Source organism: Pteronotus mesoamericanus, unplaced genomic scaffold (genome assembly GCF_021234165.1).
Source record: "Pteronotus mesoamericanus isolate MK-2021 breed Mesoamerican mustached bat unplaced genomic scaffold, CSHL_Meso_final contig_657, whole genome shotgun sequence".
Taxonomy (NCBI): domain Eukaryota; kingdom Metazoa; phylum Chordata; class Mammalia; order Chiroptera; family Mormoopidae; genus Pteronotus; species Pteronotus mesoamericanus.
The window spans coordinates 7,103,363-7,126,487 of record NW_026555229.1 but is presented as its reverse complement, the minus strand read 5'-3'; the positions used below and the strand labels follow the sequence as shown (position 1 = coordinate 7,126,487).

The 23,125-nt window shown below is 36.3% G+C and overlaps 1 protein-coding gene across 2 annotated transcripts in view; it reads right to left on the bottom strand.

Annotated features, from left to right (window-relative positions):
* Nucleotides 1-18,258, bottom strand: part of SLK (STE20 like kinase) — a 54,627-nt gene extending 36,369 nt beyond the window's left edge. For both annotated transcript variants that reach the window (XM_054581466.1, XM_054581468.1), the window contains exons 1-4: nt 17,494-18,258; nt 6,354-6,518; nt 4,431-4,479; nt 3,947-4,096 (exon numbers count right to left, since the gene is read on the bottom strand). In XM_054581466.1, coding sequence (XP_054437441.1) covers nt 3,947-4,096; nt 4,431-4,479; nt 6,354-6,518; nt 17,494-17,643 — 514 coding nt within the window. In that variant the 5' untranslated portion in view covers nt 17,644-18,258. The remainder of the gene's footprint in view (nt 1-3,946; nt 4,097-4,430; nt 4,480-6,353; nt 6,519-17,493) is intronic.
* Between the last annotated feature and the right edge of the window lie 4,867 nt (nt 18,259-23,125).

Below are 23,125 nucleotides of genomic sequence, written 5' to 3'. Positions count from 1 at the left end.
TCAGAAATGAGGTGGCAGAACTTGAGAAAACTAAAAATAAAAAAATAATTTTAGAAAAAAAGACTATCAACTAGGAGGAATGGCAAGAACAGATGAACACATCAAATTTATACACAGGAATTACACTTCACACCCATTAGGATGGATAGCATCAAAAATACAGAAAACAACAAGAGTTGGCAAGGCTGGAGAAACTGAAACCCTTCCGCATTACTGGTAGGTACTGTATGTAAAAATGATATGTTGGTTCCTCTAAAAAGTAAACACAGAATCACCACATAATCCAGCAATTCCACTTCTAGAATACCTCAAAGAACTAAAAGCAGGGACTCAAACAGGTATTTGTACACCCGTGTCCACAGAAGCATTATTCACAAGAGCCAAAAGGTAGAAGCAAACAACGTATTCATAAACGCATGAAAGGATAAACAAAATGTGGAGAGGGGAGTATGTGTATACATATATATAACAAAATATTATTCATCTTTAAAAAGGAAGGAAACTGACACATGCTCCGTCATGGATGAACCCTGAAGATATGCCAAGTAAAATAAGCCAGACACAGGAGGACAAATGTTGTATGATTCCACTTACATGAGGTACCTAGAGTTGTCAAATTCATAGAAACAGAAAGTTAATGGTGGCTGCCAGAGGTTGCGGGGAAGAGGGAATGCGGAGTTAGTGTTTAAAGGATACAGAGTTTCAGTGGGAAACGTGAAAAGGTTATGGATAGTGGCAATGGTTGTATAACATGAGTGGACTTAATGGTACAGAACTGTACACTTAAAAATGGATAAATGGAACATTTTTTAAGTATATTTCACCATAAGAAAAAAAATGAAGAGCGCTGGCCAGTGTGGCTCAGTTGGTTGGAGTATCATTCCATAGACCGAAAGGTTGAAGGTCTGATTCCCGGTCAGGGCACATATCCAGGTTGTGAGTTTGACCCCCGTCAGGGTGCGTACAAGAAGGCAGCTGACCGATGTCTCTCTCTCATATTAATGTTTCTCTGTCTCTATATCTCTCTCCCCCTTCCTCTCTCTCTAAAAGCAATGAAAAAATGTCCCAAGTGAGGATTAAAAAAAAATTTTTTTTTAATGAAAAAAGATAAAAAGAACTTGAGAAAAAGTTATAAATATTGATGATCGGCAAATCCCAGAAGCAGACAAAAAACCCTAAAAAAGAAAGTCGAGTGGGTGGGGCTGGGGAAAGTGGTGGTGGGAAAACGGAGACAATTGTATTTGAACAATAAAAAATAAAGTTTTTTAAAAAGTCAATGCAATGGAACAGAACAAATACTCATATCAGTAATCTCAAAAAAAAAACCTTTTTGGAAAAAAACTTGAATAATATAAGAACATATATTTTATTTAAAAAGTCTAGTCAAATTATTAGTATTGGCATTTCCTTGTCATCTAGAAAAAAAGAGCACATCACTTGTAAGAGAAAGAAAATCCTATTACCACCAGACTTTTCAACACTTTATGACAGAAGAAAACAGAGTTACGTATTTCAGATATGCAAGTAAAAAAATGTTATCCAAAGGTTTTCTATCCAGCAAAACTGACCTTCAAAGTATAAAGAGTAGAACTGTTATCATTATATAGAAACTCAGAGAGCTCTTCCAGAGGAATCTATCAGGGAACAAACTTCAGACAACAAATATGACCAAACATACATCAACATAAGGATTAGTGATTAGTATTAAATATAGAAATCAGGACTAAAATGAGTTGTTATGGTATATTCTAAATCTATCATCAATGTCCTTGAGAAGCAGAATAGAAGAAAGAAGATACAGGTGTAATACAGAAGAGATTATGTGGTGGTGGGTGGGCAGGAACCCACCTTTACGCTGAATTTGAATAGAAAATATGTAGGAATTCATTGAGTAACTCTGTCCTTTGGAAAGGCCTAACCAAGGTGTCCAACCTGAGGCCCACAGGCCACATGCACCCAGCATAGCTGTGAATGCAGCCCAACACAGAATCATAAATTTACTTAAACCATTAGGAGATTTTTTTGTCATGTCACAATGTATTTAATGTGTGGTCCAAGGCAACTTTTCTTCGTGTGGCCCAGAGATGCCAAAAGGGTACACACCCCTGGCCTAGAACAATGGCCAATCCAGAAACTATAAGCATCTCTAACACTCAAAAGGTGGTCTTGAAATACCATAGCCTGAACAAAAAAGAAATATTACAAATTTCAACTTATAAAATCAAGCTAATAAAATAGTTATTGTCTCTTAAAAAAAGATGTTGACTTAAAAAAAAAAAAAATACCATACCCTAATAAAAGAAACCAGGGTTTCTTGAAGAAATGGCCAATTACAGGTCTGAGGTAGGAAATATACAATATGAGCCTGAAACATCTCAACCTAACAAATAACAAGGAAACTATCAAAGACTAGACTCATGTCAAAAAGATTAACAAGCCAATGTGATAAAAAATGGTATAATGTGAGCTTCAATGAGAATAAAAATTATGATAGATCTGAAATCTATAAAATAAAATTAAATTCATGAATTAGTAATGGTATTTTTTTTTTAATCTTCAACTGAGGATATTTTTTCATTGCTATTAAGGGTGGGGGAGAGAAAGAGGAACAGGGCCAGAGGGGGAGGAAGAGGGGAACGAGCACAAAAGAGAAAGAGAAATCAATTGACTGCCTCTCATATGCATACCACAGGGACTGAATCCACAACCTCCATATGCACCCTGAATGGGAATTGAATCTGCAACCTTTCAGTCTATGGGATGATGCTTCAACCAACTCAGCCACACCAGCCAATTATGGTATTTTTAAAAATACTGGTCACCAACTGAGGATGAGAGAGCACCAATTCACTGTCTTAAGCTGTTTGTGTGATTTTCTATACCTGTTCATTTCAAAATAAAAAGGTAAAAATTTAGTATATGAAATTATACCTGTTTAAATATCGTAACAAATAAAGTAGAATGACTTTGATCACTGGTATCAATATGGCTTTTTAATACTTTGTCCTTTTACTGTCCTTCCGAAATACACAAATTTAGGCTTCATTACCACATTTTTTAAAAAATTACCATCTTGGGAGTACTTAAAGAAGTGTATCTTCTATTTGTGTATGTATATGAGAAATTAATTAATTTCCCATTTACATCTACATCTATTTCTCCTTATGAAGGTTTATTCCTTCAGTGTAAAAAAGTAAAAACTATACTAATACTTACTTTAGGCATCCTTTTCAGACCAAAGATTTAGTTATTTTGTAAGGTTAGCAAAGATACCACATGTATACAGTAGAACACTAAACATTAGACCTGTGTTAGAATTAAAAACCAAGTTAGTAGTTTTACATACTATATCATATTCTGTATGTATCGTATTAATAAGTATTAAGTCTACATACAAAAATTTAAGGGAAAGAAAAGAATTAACCAGTTTTTAAAAGCTTGCTGTTTTAAAAATAAAAAATCCTTTCTTACTTTCTTTTTAAAGTACCTTTGTATCAGATAACTACCCTTAGGAATTCTGGAAGTTAATGAATTATTATTTATCCAAGGAAGTACTTAAAAAATCAATATGGAGCCCTGACCAGCATGGCTCAGTTGTCTGAGTGTCATCCCTCAAAGCAAAAGGTCACTGGTTCAATTCCCAGTCAGGGAACATGTCTGGGTTGAGGATTTGGTCCCTAGTTGAGGCACGTGTGAGAGGAAACCAATCGATGTTTCTTTCACACATTGATGTTTCTTTCCCTCTCTTTCTCCCTCCCTGCACCCCTCTCTCTAAAAATAAGTAAAATCTTAAACTATAAAATTAAAATTAAAAAATAAAAAATTAATATGAAGTAATTCTCCATGTTTCACATATTTGAATCATAAAACAATATTAAGTCACATACAGACAGAGGGGAATCTCAAAGCAAAAATACAAATGTCTTATTTAACAGAATAAACTTACCCAACTTAATATCTCCATCTAGGGTTAAAAGAATGTTGCCAGCCTTTAGATCTCTGTGGATGATTTTATTATCATGTAAGTAGTTCAGCGCCTCTAAGGTCTGTTTACAAACTACTTGTATTTGGGACTCAGTTAATGGTCTCTCAAGTTCTGTAAGGAAAAAGTAAACAAATCTGCATTTTTAGAGTGAAAATATGTCAGCAGGCCATGTTTTTATTTTTTTTACTTTTGTCATTATTGTCAAGGATCATATACAGTGAATTTATTTTAGCAGAACTAAGTATCTAAAAGATTACTTTCCTCACATATTATACTCAACATTTTAGAATTTTACTACAATTATCCAAGAATATAAAACTATAATTAAGCCGATTTCTTAACTGATTAACTTCACTTAACAGTTAAGATATATGTATAAATATTTGAAATCCATTGATTTTTATTAAGTGTTATTTAAGACATAAACATAAAGAAAGGCATTTACCAAGCATCACAGCATCCACTGCTCCACCTGCACAAAATTCAATGAGGATCTGCGGGCAAATTAAAAAAAAGCATGTGTCTAACACAACATTGTGTTTGAGTATTTTCTTCCTTCAAGTTAGCAAAAAAGATAAAGAATAGCTATCAAATAACCTAGGCTATGGAAACAATATTATGCTAACCGTAAAGATTTTCTTTGTCAAAAGTTAGGAGTCTTAATGATATGCATTTGAGAAAGCACAAAAAGGACACATTATGGAAGTATGTGCATTTTTGTTAATCACCATTTTTAGTGCCCCTGTTTCTCTGAAATAACCAAGCACAGAATTTTTTTTCAGGACAGTATTATATATCCACCTCATTATTACTGAATGATTTTATTACTCTCATTTGTAAGGTAACTACTGCGATTTAAGTGAGGAAATGTAATTTTTAGCTTTACCAATAGGAATAAATCCTGAAAAACTAGAGAGGCTTCTTTGAATTAAAAAAAAAAAGAAAAGAAAAAAATATACACAAAAGCTTCAGATCCTAGCTCAATTATTACTCCTGATGGATGCCTCCCCAGACCTCCCTGGCACCTACATACCACCACGTACCTTTCTTTCTTAACCCTTATCACAGTTGTAATTTTATACTTACTATGATTCTTTGGTTAATTAATATCTATCTCTCCCACTAGACTGACCTTTCACAATTGTCTAAGTTTTTATTATCTCATACTCTCAAGTAAAGATCGTATCTATTTATTAAATTATCTAGGCATTCATTTTCGTTATAATTTCTGGAAACATTTTGCTAGAGACCTGAATAACTATAATAGAAGATACCACACTAATGGTAACTATAGGTAATTTTTACATATCTTAACAAATTGTATAGTTTCCCGTTTTGTTTTCTCTATGATAGCACGTTATTTTTTACAGATGCTTGTCAAGTACAAATTGTTCTCAAACGCATTATATCATTTGAAAAATAATTTAGAAGGTAAATCATTACTCATCCTGTAAGTGAGTACATGGATTTATACAGTTAATTGATTTAAGCAAGCTCCTACCTAGCAAGAACAGGATCAAAAAACAGAGCTTTTAATTCCCAGTCAGGTATTACCTGTACTACCTACTCTTCTCTTGTAACACTATGCTTCTTCCTTCAAGGAGAGAAACAAAAACTCCATTTCAAAAAGCCCTCTTGATTAAGTTAATGTTGGTGCAGACCAAGTGACTGGTTATTATAATAAATATTAATATTTTATTTCTATATTTTTGCCTAATAGTTTCTAAAAATAAACATAATTTATACATACAGCCCATGCCACTTATATACTAAAGCTGGTCCTGATTATATAAGATAAATATTAAACATTTCTAGTAACTATTTCATAATTTATTACATGATTTAGAAAAAGTTTTTGGTAAGAAAATTATAAACAATTTCTAGGAAAACAAAAGAAACAAAAAAATTTAAGTATATGCTTAAATTTAAAGTATAAATAAGAGAGGACCATCTAATTTCATAGTTTAGGAAATTAGTATTTATAACCAAGTTTCTCCATTTGGGTCCAATGTCAAACAATCATGAAATGATTGTTTGAAATGGCACAATCTGAACTACACATCTGAATACAAGAATGGGCAAAAGTAGGTTTGCAGTGTGAGTACACGAAACACACAAAACTATTTTAATAGCAATAACCTGCATGTCTTTTTCCCATACGAACTGTAAACCTATTTTTGCCCACCCTGTATCTGTTGAAGCTAAGGGTAATTATATTATTAATGACCCTCCTCTCATCAGCAGGTCAACTCTCAACACAAGTAACACAAAAGAGGTTACACATAAAGTAAGCTTTCACAACTTACAAACCTCTTTAGGACAATGAACTCATTTTGATTATTCCTACCAATCAATAGAAAATACTTACCCAAAGATTGTTCTCATAATAGAAGGCATCTAGAAGCTTGACTATATTTGGATGATCACAGGATGCTAAAATATCAATCTCAACCATGTAATCTTCAAGTTCTTCTTCAGATTTGGTGTCAATCACCTTTGCAGCAGCTAAAACATTGGTTTCTTTATTCTGGGCCTAAAAATATTAAGTATCAAAAATGTCCCAATGCATATTTGTTTTTCTAATTTTATTTTCTGTTTTTTAATAAACTTCATTTTTTAGAATAGTTTTGGGTTCACAGCAAAGTTGAGCAGAAAGTACAGAGTCCCCATAATTCCATTTCTACACATGCAGTCTCCCCACACTATCAAGATTCTGCACCAAAATGGTACATTTATTACAAGTGATGACCTATGCTGACACACTATCATCACCCACAGACCAAACCATATTTACATTTGGATTCACTCTTTTTGTACATTCTATGTGTTTTGACAAATGTATGACATGTATCCACTGTTATATTATACAGAGTAGTTTCACTGCCCTAAAAATCCTCTATGCTCTCCCTATTCATTCCTCTTCTTCCTAACCCCTGGCAAACACGGTCTTTTACACCATAGTTTTGTTTTTCCATAATGTTATATAGTTGGGATTATATAGTATATAGCATTTTCAGATTGGCTTCTTTCACTTAGTAACATGCATTTAAGGTTCCTTCATGTCTTTTCATGGTTGGACCTCATTTCTTTTTAGCACTGAATAAATAGTTCATTGCATAGATGTGCGATTTTATGTATCCATTCACCTACTGTAGGCATCTTGGTTGTTTCCAAGTTTCAGCAATTATGAATAAAGCTACTATAAACATACATTTGCAGGTTTTTGTGTGGACATAAGTTTTCTATTCCTTTGGGTAAATACCAAGGAGCACAATTAATTACTGGGTCATACGGTAAGAATATGTTTAGTTTTGTGAGAAACTGCCAAACTGTTTCTCAAAGTAGCTTACCATTTTACATTCCCACCAGCAATGAATGAAGAGTTCCTGCTGCACCACATCCTTGACAACATTTGGTGTTTTCAGTGTTTACAATTTTCACCATTCTAAATAGGTGTAAAGTGGTATCGCCCTGTTTCAATTTGCAACTCCCTTAATCACATATGATGTCAAGCATTTTTTTATATACTCATTAACCATCTGTAAATCTTCTTTGGTGAGATGTCTGTCCAGATCTTTTGTTCATTTTTAATCACACTGTTGGTTTTCTAATTGTTAAGTTTTTGGAGTTATGTACATGTTTTGAATAATAGTCTTTTATCAGATATCTATTGCAAATATAGAGTCCAGCAGAAGTAACACCTGCCTGAGTGTAGGATAGAGCAGTAATAAGGGTGTAATAATTTAAAATTTTAATTTGAATATTTCACCTAAAATGTCATATGGTATGCCTGAGTGTGATATTGTTATGTTACAGAATTACATGCTTATGATTTTGTAATAAAAAAGGAGTGTTATTTGTGCCAGACCCTGAATTTTTCTCCCGGTTAGTGGCTTGTCTTCTAATTATTTCGATATACTTATTTTAAAAGATAGCCTAAACATAAATATTAACTAATGCATGCTATGCACCATGCTAAGTGCTTAATCAGATCTTAAAATACTAATTAGGTTTTTTAAGATATTTCAATATTATGTATGTTATCACTTCAGCATAACTACATTATTACCTTAAAAAAACAAAACAGAAAAATATATCAAATTTTTAAAAGCTACTAATAAGGGTTTCAATAAATAAATGTCCAAGTCCCACTTTTAAGAATTTATCATAAGAAGATAATTTTACAAAATAAAAAAATGCATAAATATTCATCAAAGCACTATTTACAGTAAGGAAAACTGAATCAGCCTAAATGCTCACTCACAAGAACCTGCTTAAATCACCTAATATAATTTGACAATGAAACATGCAGCCTTAATATTAATTGACTAATCAATTAATATTTCCTTAGATGGAATAGTAGCCATAACACATCAGCAAATGGGAAAAAAGACAACTTATTAAACTTGAGAGGTATGTGATTTTACAGAAACTACACATTCATTTTCACATATGGATAGCTGCCCAAGAAGTACCTGGAAAGTGAGGATGGTGGATTTTCAGGTGCTTTTTTCACTTTTTTTGTATTTCATATCATTGTTTGAACTTTTAAAAATGGACATGTATATTGTTATTATTACAGAGGCAAAAAAGTATTTTTAAAAATTAGTAAATGGGAGATTTCTTAGTGATCTATTATCTAACTGTGGCAATGATGAATAAACAAAAGCAGGTATCGGCCATATATGGGAATTTTTTGGTCAAGAGAAAAATTCTGATATAACCTAAATGAAATTATGGTGGGCAGAAGAAAGAGACTGGAATAATTAACCAGTTAATAGCTGTAGGTCAAAAGACTAACAAAAGACTGCTCACATTCCTGAATGTATGTCGGAACTTCCAATCAACCTCCAAGGTCTATTAGCCAACCATTAGACAACATACGCATGAACTTTCAGGGCTGTTGCCTATAACCAATCAAAACTAGTAAATATTTCTTCTTTATAGATGGCATAACTATCACCCAAATGCCCCCACTTCACCTTTTCCCGACCCTTCCTTATCTGCAGCCAATGTAAATTCTTTCACAACTTACATCCTTTTTCACCAAAACAGAATGTATAAAAGTGCCCATCAACACCAGTACCACACACATGCTAATCTTTTCCATCCACCATGATGCTGGTGGCTTAGACCTAGTGCCCCAGAAATGGTCCTTTCCTAGCTATCACTTGGCTCAATAAAAGCTTTCTTTCAAAAAACTTCTGGCTGTGAAGTCTTTTGTTTAACATTTTCTAAGTACATTATTGCTTTATGTTTTACTTCACTAGGAAAAAATAGGGGCAAAAATACTAATTACTAATTAAGTAATCCTAATGTTTAGAGTTCAGAATATACGTTCTGCACAAAAGATAACGTCATAAGATTATCACTACCACTCTAGAATAATCTAAACTACCATGTTAACACCTTTACAATGCCTTTAAGATACGCCATTATCTTATATTCCACTAAGAAGAAAACAGCTCCTAGTTAAACTATGTCAATGTTTTATCATTTAGAATTTTTGATACATATTTTTTAAGAACTCTTTTGGACATATTTAGACAAAAACTGTTATTGTTTATCTCTTATCTTTGTTCATACATAAAAATTTAAATACTTATATTTAAGTTTTATTCTTCTAAATCACTTTTTCACTCAGAGTTATCTAATGTATATGTTTTCCACACAATATCATTCTTTGGCCATTAAAAGTTTTGGTGGCCCTGGCTGGGTGGCTCGGTTGGTTAGAGCATCGTTCCACTATGCAAAGGTTGTGGTTTTGGTCCCGGGGCAGGGCACATACATGGATCAACCAATGAATGCATAAATAACTGGAACAACAAATCAGTATTTCTTTCTCTCCATTCCTCTCTAAAAATCAAGATAAAAAAAAAAAAACAACTTTGTTGATACTGCACTGCTCCTTAATTACTGTCTCCAAAATTTTCTTTGAAGCCACTGTCTCCCACTTTACAGTTATAATCATGATACCACTTTCTTGATCTAACCACAGGTGCTTAAAGGTGTTTAGGTAACAACTAGGACTCCCATTCTTTCTTCAAAAGACCCTTAAGTAGTTTATTAATTGAAACACCAAGGGATTTTAACTGTATGACACCAGGGATACAACTAAGTTCAATGGTAGATACAGCATGATCTCTACCTGGCCAAAAATAATACCAAGGCATCAATCAATAAAGGACATATCCCAATTTCAGAGACATTAAAAAGCAAAAAGCCTGTCATAACTGGTGAAAATACAGCATTAAGTTGTATCTCTAAGAAAGATACCACAGTTGAGCCAAAATAATTAGAACTTACCCTCCCCTAAGTAAGAGGGAAAAGCCAGTGAGATAAGCCCTTCTCTCACCATTTTAATGTAACACTTTGGGGGAAAAAGGAGACCAGAGGAAGTGTCTATGAAGAGGAACACTATAAAATATAAGACTTTGTAGGACACCAAGGATATTGTTGCGTGGAGTTAAAAGTCATCCTACTTCTGCATGTTTCTACTAATGTCCTGAGAGACTTTAAAGATCTCTTTTATCTATGAATGGAATAATATGAATGGGGGACAGGGTGGGATAGGGAATAACACTAGATAATCTCTAAAGTTCTTTATAGTAACAAATTTCATTATTCCACTCCCCTGGATATACCAAATAAACCAACAGTGGTACCATTTGGTTTAATATAAATAATAAATAAAAGTTACATTAGAAAGTATAATACCTTCCTACATTATTGCTTGAAAACAACTTGATTCTTATTATTCATAAGGATCTGGCTATTCTAGAAAACTCTGAAAATCAAATCTAATAAACAATGATAAGCATGTAATACTTTATTTTAAAGAAATATAATGGATATTAGTGTTAAATACAAATAGTCTCATCTAACTATTACCTACAAGCATGAAAATTCTTCACATAAAGACTTAATGAAATAACTAAACAAATGTTAATAAAAACAAGAATGGAATAACACATACTGAGATATCACTTTAAACTGATAGACTGTTTTCAAACATCAGTCATGAGATCTCAAAATCACTGTGGCCCTGGCCAGTGTGGCTCAGATGGCTGGGTGTCATCCTGCAAACTGAAAGGCTGCCAGTTGATTCCCAGTTAGGGCACATGCCCGAGTTGCGGGGTCAGTCCCCAGTCGGGGCATGTGCAAGAGTCAACCAATCAATGTTTCTCTCTTACACAGATGTTTTTCTCCCTGTCTTTCTCCCTTCCCTCCCCTCTCTCTAGAATCAATAAAAGAAAAAATATATAATAAACATAAAGGTCACTTTTATTTTCATAAACATGAATACAGCTTGGGCACTTCACACAAACAAATAGGGGACTACAGAGAAACATAACTTATTAAGTTTCCTATACTGGTTTCATGTTCTAAATGAGGTAGAGTAAAAACTAGATCCTCTTATATTACTTGGTTCAACAGAGGCTACCTTCTTTGATGGTGTGGACACAGTAATTTTTACATTTTCATTTATTTTCTTTCCACATTTTCTAAGACTGTCTGATGCTTTCATAATGGGAAGTATTTTTAAATTTATCAGGATGACATTGGTTTGCAAAACCATAAATGTTTCAATAAGACATCAACTGCACATTGCATCATGCAATAGGAAATATATTTTAATAAAATTTTCAGCTGGAAACTGAAAAACTAACACACAAAATATAAATGACTTTAGTACCACAGAGGTGTTTGTCAATCAAAAGGGGAAGGAAAATAAGGTAAACACAAAAAGAATCTAAAAGACAAAGAATAAAAGAAATGAATTCAATCACTTCAATAATCACTGGGATTAATTCTACTCATGTGGATGATTTATTTGGGCTCAAAGGCATTCCTCCTCCCACCAAGACAAGGGGTCCCTTTTTGCCCAGTGTATAAATTCAACCATCATGTCAAAATTAAACAAATCAAATCACCATTCATCAACATCTACTACATGCAAGGCATTAGATGGAGCTGTAGGAAACACAAATACAAACATAACACCCCACAAAAATCTGTTCTCAGAAATACAATATAAAAGTCTGTTAAAGTACGCTCGCTGACGGGCGCAGCTCATTTGTTTGAGCACCGTCCCGCAAAGAAAAAGGTCTCCAGTCCAATTCCTGGCCAGGGCACGTGCTTGGGTTTCTGGCCTGGCCCCTGGGGCATGTGTGAAAGGCAACAGATCGACATTTCTCTCACACATCAATATTTCTCTCCCTTTCTTTCTCCCTCCTTTCCCGCTCCCTAAAAATAAATAAATAAATTCTTTTTTTAAAAAGTATGCTCAACAACTGGTCTGCAAAAATCAATTCATTCTTTCAAGAAATACTTACTGAGTATCTTCTATATATGCCAGGCACTGTTCCAGATGTTGATGGTATGAAAAATATACAAAATCCCTCTGTCCTCATGACACTTATTATTGTGGGCAGAGGACAGTCAATAGGCAAATTTAAAAAAAAAAAAAATAGAAGAGTATATTAGTGATTAGTACGGAAGAAAAAAAAAGGTAATAAAGAAATATGAGGAAATGATGGGGTCACACAGGGAAGAAGTTACAATTTAAATAGGGTAGTTCAGTTAGACTTCACTGAGAAGGTGGTTTTTGAGCATATGAATATTGATAAAGTTCAACAATTATTTTTATGGTTCTTTCAACTATGTTGTTAAATAGGGAATTTTAGTATTTTGCAAAGAAATGGGGTATAAAACCTCAAATCTGAAGTATATTATTCTATATAATAGTATCCATTATGCTATTAGATGATGTTATTCATTGAGTAAATTACCTTGTGCCAAGCACTGTTCTTTGCATTCTCCATTTATTAGCTTATTTAATCTTTGTACCAATCAGGGTCCAGCCAGGAAAAAGATATCATATCTATTATTTTAATAGAGAAAATTTAATATAATTATTGACTCTATTGTTAACTAGGTAATTAAAAAGATAGAGAGAAAAGGTGGAGAAAGTTGTTACCCTTCTAGAAGGTAACAACCACAGGAGAAAACTACTACCCAAGGACCAGAGGAGCCAAAGGAAGGGACCGGAATTATTAAAACTTAGAAGCTTGGAAGAAAGGTTCTGGAGAGCTGAAACTCAGATCCCTGAGGAGATAGTGCTGCTTGGCTGCTACTGGCATCTCTGAGCTTGGATGAGGGGTATTACAGGACTAGGGGGTACCTTCTGAGGAAGGCGGGGCCGGCCAACTGGAGGTGGTGTTATGAAGGGTTATGATGAGGCTAGCTCTTGAGTGTTGCAAAAACTACAAACTGGCTTCAACTGCTATTGCTGGGGTGAAGAATTTCCACTAGGATGACACAGGAAAGCAGACAGGAAACCCACAGAAAACAAAGAGAAAGGCGTAAGTCCTTTCTTCCTCCTCCTTCTCTTGTGCTCCATTATTGAGAAAACTAAAAGTGAGCAGCTGGCAAGGTAGAAAAGTGATTTGCAAAATGGTTAAAATTCAAAATACACGAACAAGAGAAAGACATCCAATAGGAACATGAACAAGAGACTTAAACACAAAAGAAATCCAATTTACCAACAAACCTATGAAAAGAATAATTAAGTAGTAGTAAGAGATGAATTAAAACCACAATAAAAAAACATAACAATATCAGGTTGTCAAAAATGAAAAATTCTGATAATATCAAATGTTGGCAAGGATGCAGAGCAAGGAAATTCTCATATACTGCTGGTAGAAGTATAAATTGGTATAGTCTGGCATCATCTAATAAAATTAAAGATACACCACCCTATAACCCAGCAATTCTACTCCTAAGTTAAGCCTCAGTGAAACTCATGCATATATGCATCAGTATTGCGTATAAAAGCCAAAAACTAGAAACAACTGATATATCCATTAACAGTACAATGGTAAATCATTGGTGATATAACCATACAATGGAATTCTATGCAATAATGAAAATGAAGGTAACTATAGCTCTAGGTGATAACAAAGACGAACCTCACAAACATAATGCTGATTCTGAAAGAGGCAAGACACTCAATATGATTCCATTCATATAAAGTTCAAGTGCATTCAAAACCAAATTATAGTATTTAGGGGTACATACCTATATGGTAAGCTATAAAGAAAAGCAAAGAAATGAGTAACTTAAAGACAAGATAGTGGTTTCCTTTAGGGGGAGATAGGGATCAATTCAGAAGGGAGGTGGAAGGGATTCTGGGGTTCTGGCAGGATTCCTTGACCCTGATGATTAACAGGAGTTCACTTTATTATTATTTGCTAAATGTACACATACATTTTTATATTTTTTTAAAACAAAAATTATATATTTCACTCTTTTTTTAAAAAGGTTGACACCCATCAGTGCCATAAAAAGAATCACTTTCTGCAGCACATAGTCAGGGGGTCAACTTCAACTCAATAATTTAATGTCACTCCTTTTTTTTTTCCTGTTAAAAACAACAGAAACCCAAATGTAAAAAAAAGATAAGTGGGGAAATTACATATCTTCATTTACATGTCAATAATACTACATTAAAAGAAGAAAATTTAAAAATAAAAAATAAATAGATAAAACAGAGACTTAAAAAAGAGAAAATAGATTAAAAATAGGAAAGATTTTTCAGGCAAGAAAGTAACTGTTACAGAGTTGTGTAGTGCTAAACTGAGAGGAAATAATACAATATATGTTGGAAAAATTTCAAATAAACTAAGTACACAAGATGATTGCCTATTTATAATTTAATCTTTGTAACAGTTACCACTTTCCATAAGTAAATGAAACTTAGAATCAATTTTAGAAATAGTTTTCTATTGCATACAATATTAAGGTTTAATAGCCTTTTCTCACACACTTAAGAAAGTTTATAAATTTAAAATTTCTAGAGTATCAGGGAAAAAAAGAATCCATGAGTTGAAATTTTCTTTTAAAGAAATCTCAGAGCCTTGGAAGCACATAATGGTAAAAAGGAAAAGATGCAAAGAATTTCTGCTCTTCAAATTTCACACTGAAATAGTCACTGAGCCCAGAAAAATTATTCTCAACACAATTTTATAGTGTTCAACTACATAGTCTCTTATTTTTCAGAAAATTTTCAATGATGTCTCACTATAGACAGATGTGTTATACTTTGCAGTCATTAAATAATTCAACTACAGGGCCTTAGCATGTCCACAATCATCCTGTGCCATGGGAAAATAAGAAAATGGTTCATTATTGCCCTGGCCAGGTAGCTCAATTGGTTAGAGCATTGTCCTGATGCACCAAGGTTGCAGGGGTCAGGGCACACACAAGAATCAACCAGTGAATGTGTAAATAAGTGGAACAAACTGATGTTCCTCTCTCTCTCTCTCCCTCTCTCTCTCTCTCTCTCTCTCTCTCTCTCTCTCTTTCTTTCCCTCTCTCTCTCTTTCTCCCCCCACCAAAATCAGTAAATTTTTTAAAAATATTTTTTCAAAGAAAATAGTTCACTACATTTGTAGGTCCCTTTTCCTTTCCCATCCTGTATTTTGCTTCTGAGTTCTAAATATAAAAGTCATTTCTACCATTTAGCTGAGTCCCTCTTATGTGCCTTTTATTTACTACCTCCTTCAATTTTCACACTCTAAGGAGCAGGTCTTACTGATGAGAAAAGTGAGACAAGGAATGATCAAATAATTTGTCTAAACTCACAGGCTACTATTGAGGGAGCCAAGATACACTACAACTCCTGAACCAGTGTCTTAATACTACAGTGTACCTAGTCAATACAACATTTGTACCATGAAAACTGCCCGTAATCAGCTACTGCCTTCTAACCACGGGGTTCCAGACACTTTGAGGACGTTCCTGACTTTCCTAGGCAAATGCATACTAACAGAACTTTAATGGGTGAAAAAATATAAACAAACATTTGGGGAAGTCTATGATTTTCCAGGATATAAAAAAAAAAAAAATGGAAGTCCAGCGAAGTTAAGTGTTCTGTTCAGACCACAGAGCTGGTTTGTGGCAGCCAGCACTAATACGCAACTCCCAAGAGTGATCTTCCCACTGCACTAAAAGCACTTCTTCCTACCAGATATCTATTCTCTCCACAAGCACTGATACCCCCCACACAAGCACTGATGTTTACTTTGCCAACCTTCCATGCATTCAAATTAGCTTCAATAGGACTTACATGTAGGTAACGTACACTCTTTCATTTCAACAATCATAAAGATGCACTATATGCTAAGGCAATTGATGAACCCAAATGTAATCATAATTTTGGTCCCTCGTTTTATCATAAAAACAGAAACATTTAACTACAATACACAAGAGTGCCATAGTGGCCTTGTGAACAATGTGTTCTGAAAGCACACGGAGAGGAGTGGCTATTTCGGCCTGAGTAAAAAATGAGGAAGACAAAGGCTGTGAGATGCATCTGAGGCAGGGCAAAGGCAGAAATGTGCTGGTGTTTAAAAAAGAGGAAAAATTCTATCATTTTTTTACCAATGGATATTAAAGTAAAAAACAACAGTAAATATGGGTTCAGAAGACCCGAGTTCAAGACTGTGACTGGTGTGAGTCTGAACAATTTCTGAGTGTCAGTGTCCTCATCTGTGAAATGTAGATACTACTGACCTGTCCACCTCACAGGACTTTTTGGAGGCCAAGTTATGTGAAAGTGCTTTGAAAACTGCAAAGTCCTGTATAAACATTATTTATGTTTTCTCTTCCAGGCAACCCTGTGGATCTCTCCCCTTAACCTGTGTCTCATAAAAATCTCACCCTGCAGGATGAAAATATTCCAATGACATCATTCATTTACCCTTATGAAGTAGTAAACAGTGAACGTTAATATCTTCAGGTTGGAGCATCAAGCCTCTTTGTACTGAAATAAATCCATATATAAAATACGAGTGTTTTTAATTTCTTAAGCACTGGTACTGACTTCTAGTCAACGCTTACTCTGAAACCAATTCCAGATGCAGGTCTTCTGGAAATTTTCTATCAGAAATTCCACTCCATTTTATAGCATGTTGTCAAGCAACCAACTCAAGAATAGTCTGCAAGTGGCAATCACTGTGCTCTCCTCCCAAGAGACTGGCTAAGTATTAGCTACAGACACAATCAAGTGTATGCCCTGGACCCTAAAAAAGAAACCGTTTTAGTGCAATCATACATAACGACTGCAAACGGCTACTACACAAATGCAAGTCCAGTGAAAAATAACTCATAATAAGTATAATGATGCTGAAATACTCGAAGGCCACAACCTGATTCCTGCTTTAAATTAAAGAACGGCCCCACTTCCTTTCAAGTTGGACAGAGTAGCCTGTGGAACCTTGCCTCCTTTTAGCAATCACTCTTTAAAACTGCATCCAGGCCCCATTTTGTTCAACCCTACACCCTACTGTCTTAGTCTCAGTCGCTCCTTGGACGATAACCTAAATAAAGTTCCAACGCACGTTTGCGACGTCAAGACGAGGCAAGATAAGGGAACGGGACAAGGGGGAGCAGAAATCCTCGTGCCACTCCCCGACAGTGGAAACTTCCCGTTTTTGCCCTCTTACCTTGTACACTTTCCCAAAGGCTCCGTCACCCAATTCTCCTATAATTTCCCAAAACTCCTCCGGGTTCAGGTCCCTCTTCACATGTTCGTACTGCTTCTTCTTCTTCTCGCTCCCCAACTTGAAGATCTTACGGAAATTGAAGAAGGACATTTTTCCTCCTAATACAGTTCCTGGCACTTAAGGGCTAAAACAACAATGAAAGGCAAAGTTTTTCCTCCCTCCTCTCCCGCGTGAGCCCGGCGGGCAGCGGCGGGCGCGGGCTCTCCTGGCTCCCGCCGCTCCGGCCGGGCGGCCCCGGGGAAGGCGGGGCACGACTCGGGCTCCGACTCACGGAGCGTGGGGGGGGGCTGCGCGGGCGGTCCCTCCGCCGAGCCCGGCCCGCGGGGCGCGCGGTCGGCGCCTTTCCCCGAGTCGACCCTAGCGATGGGCACTCGTCCGGATTTTCGCCCCAACCCAGCCCGGCCCGACGGGTCCCAGCGGTCCGGACGCCCGCGGTCGCCGCGGCTTAGGCCCGTGTCAAGACGAGTCTCCAGGGGCGGCGGCCACTCCGGGCAAGGGACGCGGCCGGCGACCTCTGAGGCCGGCAGTCGATAGGCTGAGCTCTCCCGCCTCGGACCGCGAGCCCAGGGTACCCTCCGCAGCTGTCTCCTCCCGCGGTGCGAGGCCCGCGCGTCCCCTTAGCTCTGGGGCGCCGCCACCGCCTCCTCGCTCCCTCCCCAGCCCACACAGCCTCTCTCTGGAGCGCGCGCCGGCGCCGACGCCGACGCCAATGCCGCAGCGCGCCCGCGCGTTCCCCCGGTCGCGCGCCCCGCTCACCACGCGCTGGCGCGGGGGCGTGCCCTCTGGCCCCGCGCACGCGCGTTGAGCTCAGCGCGTTAGGTTCAGCAAGCTGACTGCCTTGAGGGGCTCTTGAAGGGCTCTCGAGCACCCAGCGCTGGGTGCGATGTGGACGCTTGGCGTTTGTCGCTTTTTGCGGGTTTCTCCCTCTTTGCCCCCAAAGCCCTAAAATCCTATCAGCCCACGGCTTTGGTGGACTGAGTTCTCCCAGCGGGCACGACCCTCTTGGTTTTGCTAGAGGATAATGCCTCCATTCTGGATCTGGGAAAATTTGTAAAGGCTGAAAGCTGAGCTGTCCCAATTGGGGCCGGAAGTGGACTTTTTTCACTCTCAAATGGGTCCAAGAGTACAGTGAGAGGGGACTGTGTGTGGTGGCTGGGAGCTGGAGCAAGAGATTACCAGCTCTGTGACCTCGGGCGTTAACATTTCCCAGACTCAGTTTCTTCATTAAGGAGAGGAGGAAATGAGGCAGTGGACGTAAGCCCTTTGCGCGGTACCTGCAGCGGCAAACCCTCGATTTTAGTTCTTGCTGTTGTTACAAATGTTTAGGTAATATAAACATAGATACATAAAAATAATTTAAGCCCTGGCCACGTAGCTCAGATGGTTAGAGTGCTGTCCCCATACACTAAGATTATGGGTTAGAGGCCCATCAGGGCACAAACAAGAAGTATCCAATGAATGCATCAACAAGTATAAAACAAACCTCTCCCCGGCCCCCATAAATAAATAAATAATTTGTGTTGTTTAAGTCCGCTTCTTGAGTGATGACCGTTACACTCCTTGGGGGTAATCTACCTCCTCTTGGTCACTTCCACAGCCATGCTACATACTAAGGCTTTCACTTCCTGGTCTTCCTCTGGGACCCTTGGACAACACCAGTGGAAGACTGCCTGGACAATGTGGGCGTTGGCTGCGATCTATCTGATAGTGACCTGACTTCCTGTCCTCCCCCAGAAGAGAGCATTTTCAGAGCAGTGGTTGCTCCTCATCGTATCCAACTACCTGACAACATTCCTGGCATATAATAGGAAGGCAGATCCCTTGAATGAATGGAGGTTATCTAGAGCAGAGGCCCAGTCACTATCTGTATAATACCCAACCATTTTGCCCTCCAGCCCCAAAATGGTCTAACAAAACCCTTCTTCCAGTAAGAGGTTAGAATCATTTTGTTTCTCAAGGTTCCTCTATTTTTTAATAGTTTTATTGAGTTATAATTGATGTACAATATACTGTACATATTTAAAATATACTTTTTTATTTTATTTTGGCAGAAGTATACACCTGTGAAAGGAATAATCTATCTTTAAGTATTATCATTTATGTAGGTAATACTAGATGTAAAGGTAATACATACTCATTATGGAAAACTAATAAATTCACAAAGAAGAAAATAAAAAATATTTTAATTCTACCATCCAGATATTACCATTGGTAAGATTATATTATAGTTCCAAACAGGACATTTTGGCTGTGGATTAACTTTTTTTTAATGTGGACTAAATTATACTGCATATAAAGATTTGCATCATACCATTAGTAATTGTTTTCTTCAAACCTGAGATATTTTGATTATTTTAGATAAAACACTGATAAATATCTCTGTTTACAAATCCTTTTCCAAATACTTGATTATTTCCTTAGGCAAATCACCAGAAGTAAATTTAGGTCAAAGGGTGTAAGTCTGTTTCCTCTTTTTGTTCTTTTCAAAATAGAAAAAACCTTTACTGTTTTCTCAATTTAAAAGATAGTATATCCTTGTTGTAAATTAATTCAAATAATACAGAAATGATAAGCTAGGAAGTTGTCTGTAACTTTTTCCTTCTGCCTTTCCCTACCCAACTTCAGCCCCAACCTAACCCCTGTGAAAGTTAAGCCTATGAATATGAGCAAACTTTTGGGGGCAACAAAAAAAGTTCTAAAACTTGATTGTAGTAGTGATTGCACAATTATATACATTTACTAAAAATAATTGGATTATATATGAACAGTGGCTGAATTTTATGGTATGTAAGTTAGACCACAATAAAGCTGCTTTTAAAAAGTTAGATATAGATAATTGTAAATATTTAACTAGATTTTTTTCTATGCATATACTTTTCTAATATAAAAATGGTATCCAATATGGATCATGGATATCTTTCCATGCCAGCACAAATAGATCTATCTAATCCTTTTTAATAGATGCATGCAGTCCCAGGGAATAGCTCAACCATAGTTTATTTAAGAATGTCCCTGTTGGTAGACATTTAGGTGGTTTCCAAATTTTTGTCATCATAAATGACACCGCAGTGAGCAGGCATATACAAGCATCTTTGTATATCTGTGTGATTATATATCCTTAAGATAAAATACTAGATGTGGGTTGGCGGAGTCAAAGACCATATTCAGAATTTTTTTTACCTGTGTGGCCAAGTTGCCCTCTAGAAATGTTGTACTAATTCATACTCCTACTAGCAACATGAGAATGCCAGTTTTACCACACCCTGAATAGCACCAAGGTATTATCTCATCTTTTTAATCTTTGTCAAGCTGATAGCCCCAAATAACCTCTCATTTACAACTCTCTAATTGTTAGTGATGTAACATCTTTTCACATGTATATTAGACACTTCTATTTCTTATTTTATGAATCGACTCATCAGTGAATAACATCAAATGGCATTGTTAGTATTATATAAATGAGGTGATCAAGTCTTAACATACTTTGGTGAAATGATGATAGAGTTAATAGTATCTTATACATTTTTTTCCATGAAGTTATAGCCACAGAAATTATCTAATAATACCAATGAGATATCATTTAGACAGATTCAGATTTTCCCAGTAATGACCCTGATATATACCTGTTGGTATTATTTGTAAAAGTGAAGTTTAACCAGTGACCATGTAAAGTATTCATTTACTACACAATTTCTTGGCTACCCTCACCTTCAAAATAGTTGAAGACATGCTCACTAACAGCTTAGTGAGGGGAGAACTATCTTTGCAATTTTCCAAATAACTACCCCTCACTAAAAATAATAAGGATACCATTAAAAATTAAAAACTGAATATGTATTGCCTTGGTCGGTGGCTCAGTTGGTGGAGTGTTGTCCCATACACCAAAGGTTGTAGGTTTGATTCCTGGTCAAGGAACATACCTAGGTTGCAGGTTCAATACCCTGTTGGGGTGCATATGAAAGGCAACCAATAACTGTTTCTCTCTCTCTCTCTCCCCCTTCCTCTCTCTTAAGAAGAAATGAATACATATGTCCTTGGGTGAGGATTTTTTTTTTAATGTTTTTTAATTGAATACATATTGAGTGCTTACTACATGCCAGCATGGTGCTAGGTGGTTTACACACACCATCTCATTTAAACCTCCTATCAACCCTATGAGATAGGTACTATGATAGCCCCTATAAAAGCAAGAAAAACTGAGACAGAGTTACTCTGAGACAGTAATGGCAAATTTGAGCTGGAATCCAGATCTTGGAAAACCAAACGTTGAACAACTAAGATTGTCTCCTTAGCCTTGCTGAGCTGCTGTAATAGGTATCTCACAGGGTTGTTGCCTCCCACTGCTATTCTTTTCTCCTTTCCTTCTTACCTTGAAAACATACTCTACTTACTGTTTCCCTTTTGTTAGCTCCCAAGCATGCATGTGTAGGTATATATGCTTATATGTGTTTATATGTGAATATGTATGTGAGTGTGTGTGGAAGTGTATGGTAGCATGCATGTTTGTGTATGACACATGTATACATGTAAATATGTGTATATGGGTATTTGACAGTGAGTTTGTATGTTTACAAGTGTATACCTGAGTATATTGTGAGGGTATGTATATATTTCTCCCTCTAGACAAGGAGCACTTTGAGGACAGGGACCGTGTCTTGCTCATCCCTACATCCCCTGTATCTAGCCACTTATCTTCCTAATCCATAAATCTGTGTTGAAAAATGAATGAAAATGAAAGAACTGTATACCTACTCAACACAAATTACATGCCAATTCTTTTCTCTTCTTTACTTCTAATTTAGGCAGCAAATTTACTAGTAAGTTCTTTAATTGCTACTGTGAAGGTTACATGGAAGTAGCACATTCATCTGGTGTTCAAGAACTGTGCTGTAAATACATTTGTCTATCCTTGTGGAGTCATATTTTTAGAAAGAATTTTTTTCAGGTAGTTTTTAAAAGTAACCTGCAATCATGACAATTATTCTCCTGAAATAGGATCGTGTGTCATTCCAAAAATCCCAAATAGGATTTTTGGTCATTTTACTTCCTACTTTCAAAGTAAACAAATCACCTGGTAAGCTATTTTTATTTCAAAAAGGGAATCTAAAAATACGTCCCCTTTGACTGCATGCCCCTTTCTGCGTCACACAGAATTACTACACTCCCACTCCTGCCCTCTCCTCGGCCCTAGCTGCGTCTGCTGAAGTGAGTCATAAACATTTGGCAGTGGTAATGGCAAGTCTTAACATACTCAAATCTGGGGGAATTAAAAAACAAAAACTGTACAGACATACTTCTTTTACAAGTGGCACTCATATTCCAGTTTAAAAATCTAGACGCCATAACATCTTTTGAGCTTTAAGGACTTGACTGGTTAATATTGGATTTATTTCATTCAGACATGAACTACCTGCAACGTTGAGGCAGCCAATCCTTTGGAGTTAATAAAAGTTTTTGCGCTATTCTGTTGCCCATAATTTTATGTATTGCAGTTTTATCTTTGTTTCATAAAGCAAACAAATTGGATATGATAGTCTTGCACACTGGCTCAAAATTATTTGTCCCATCATTA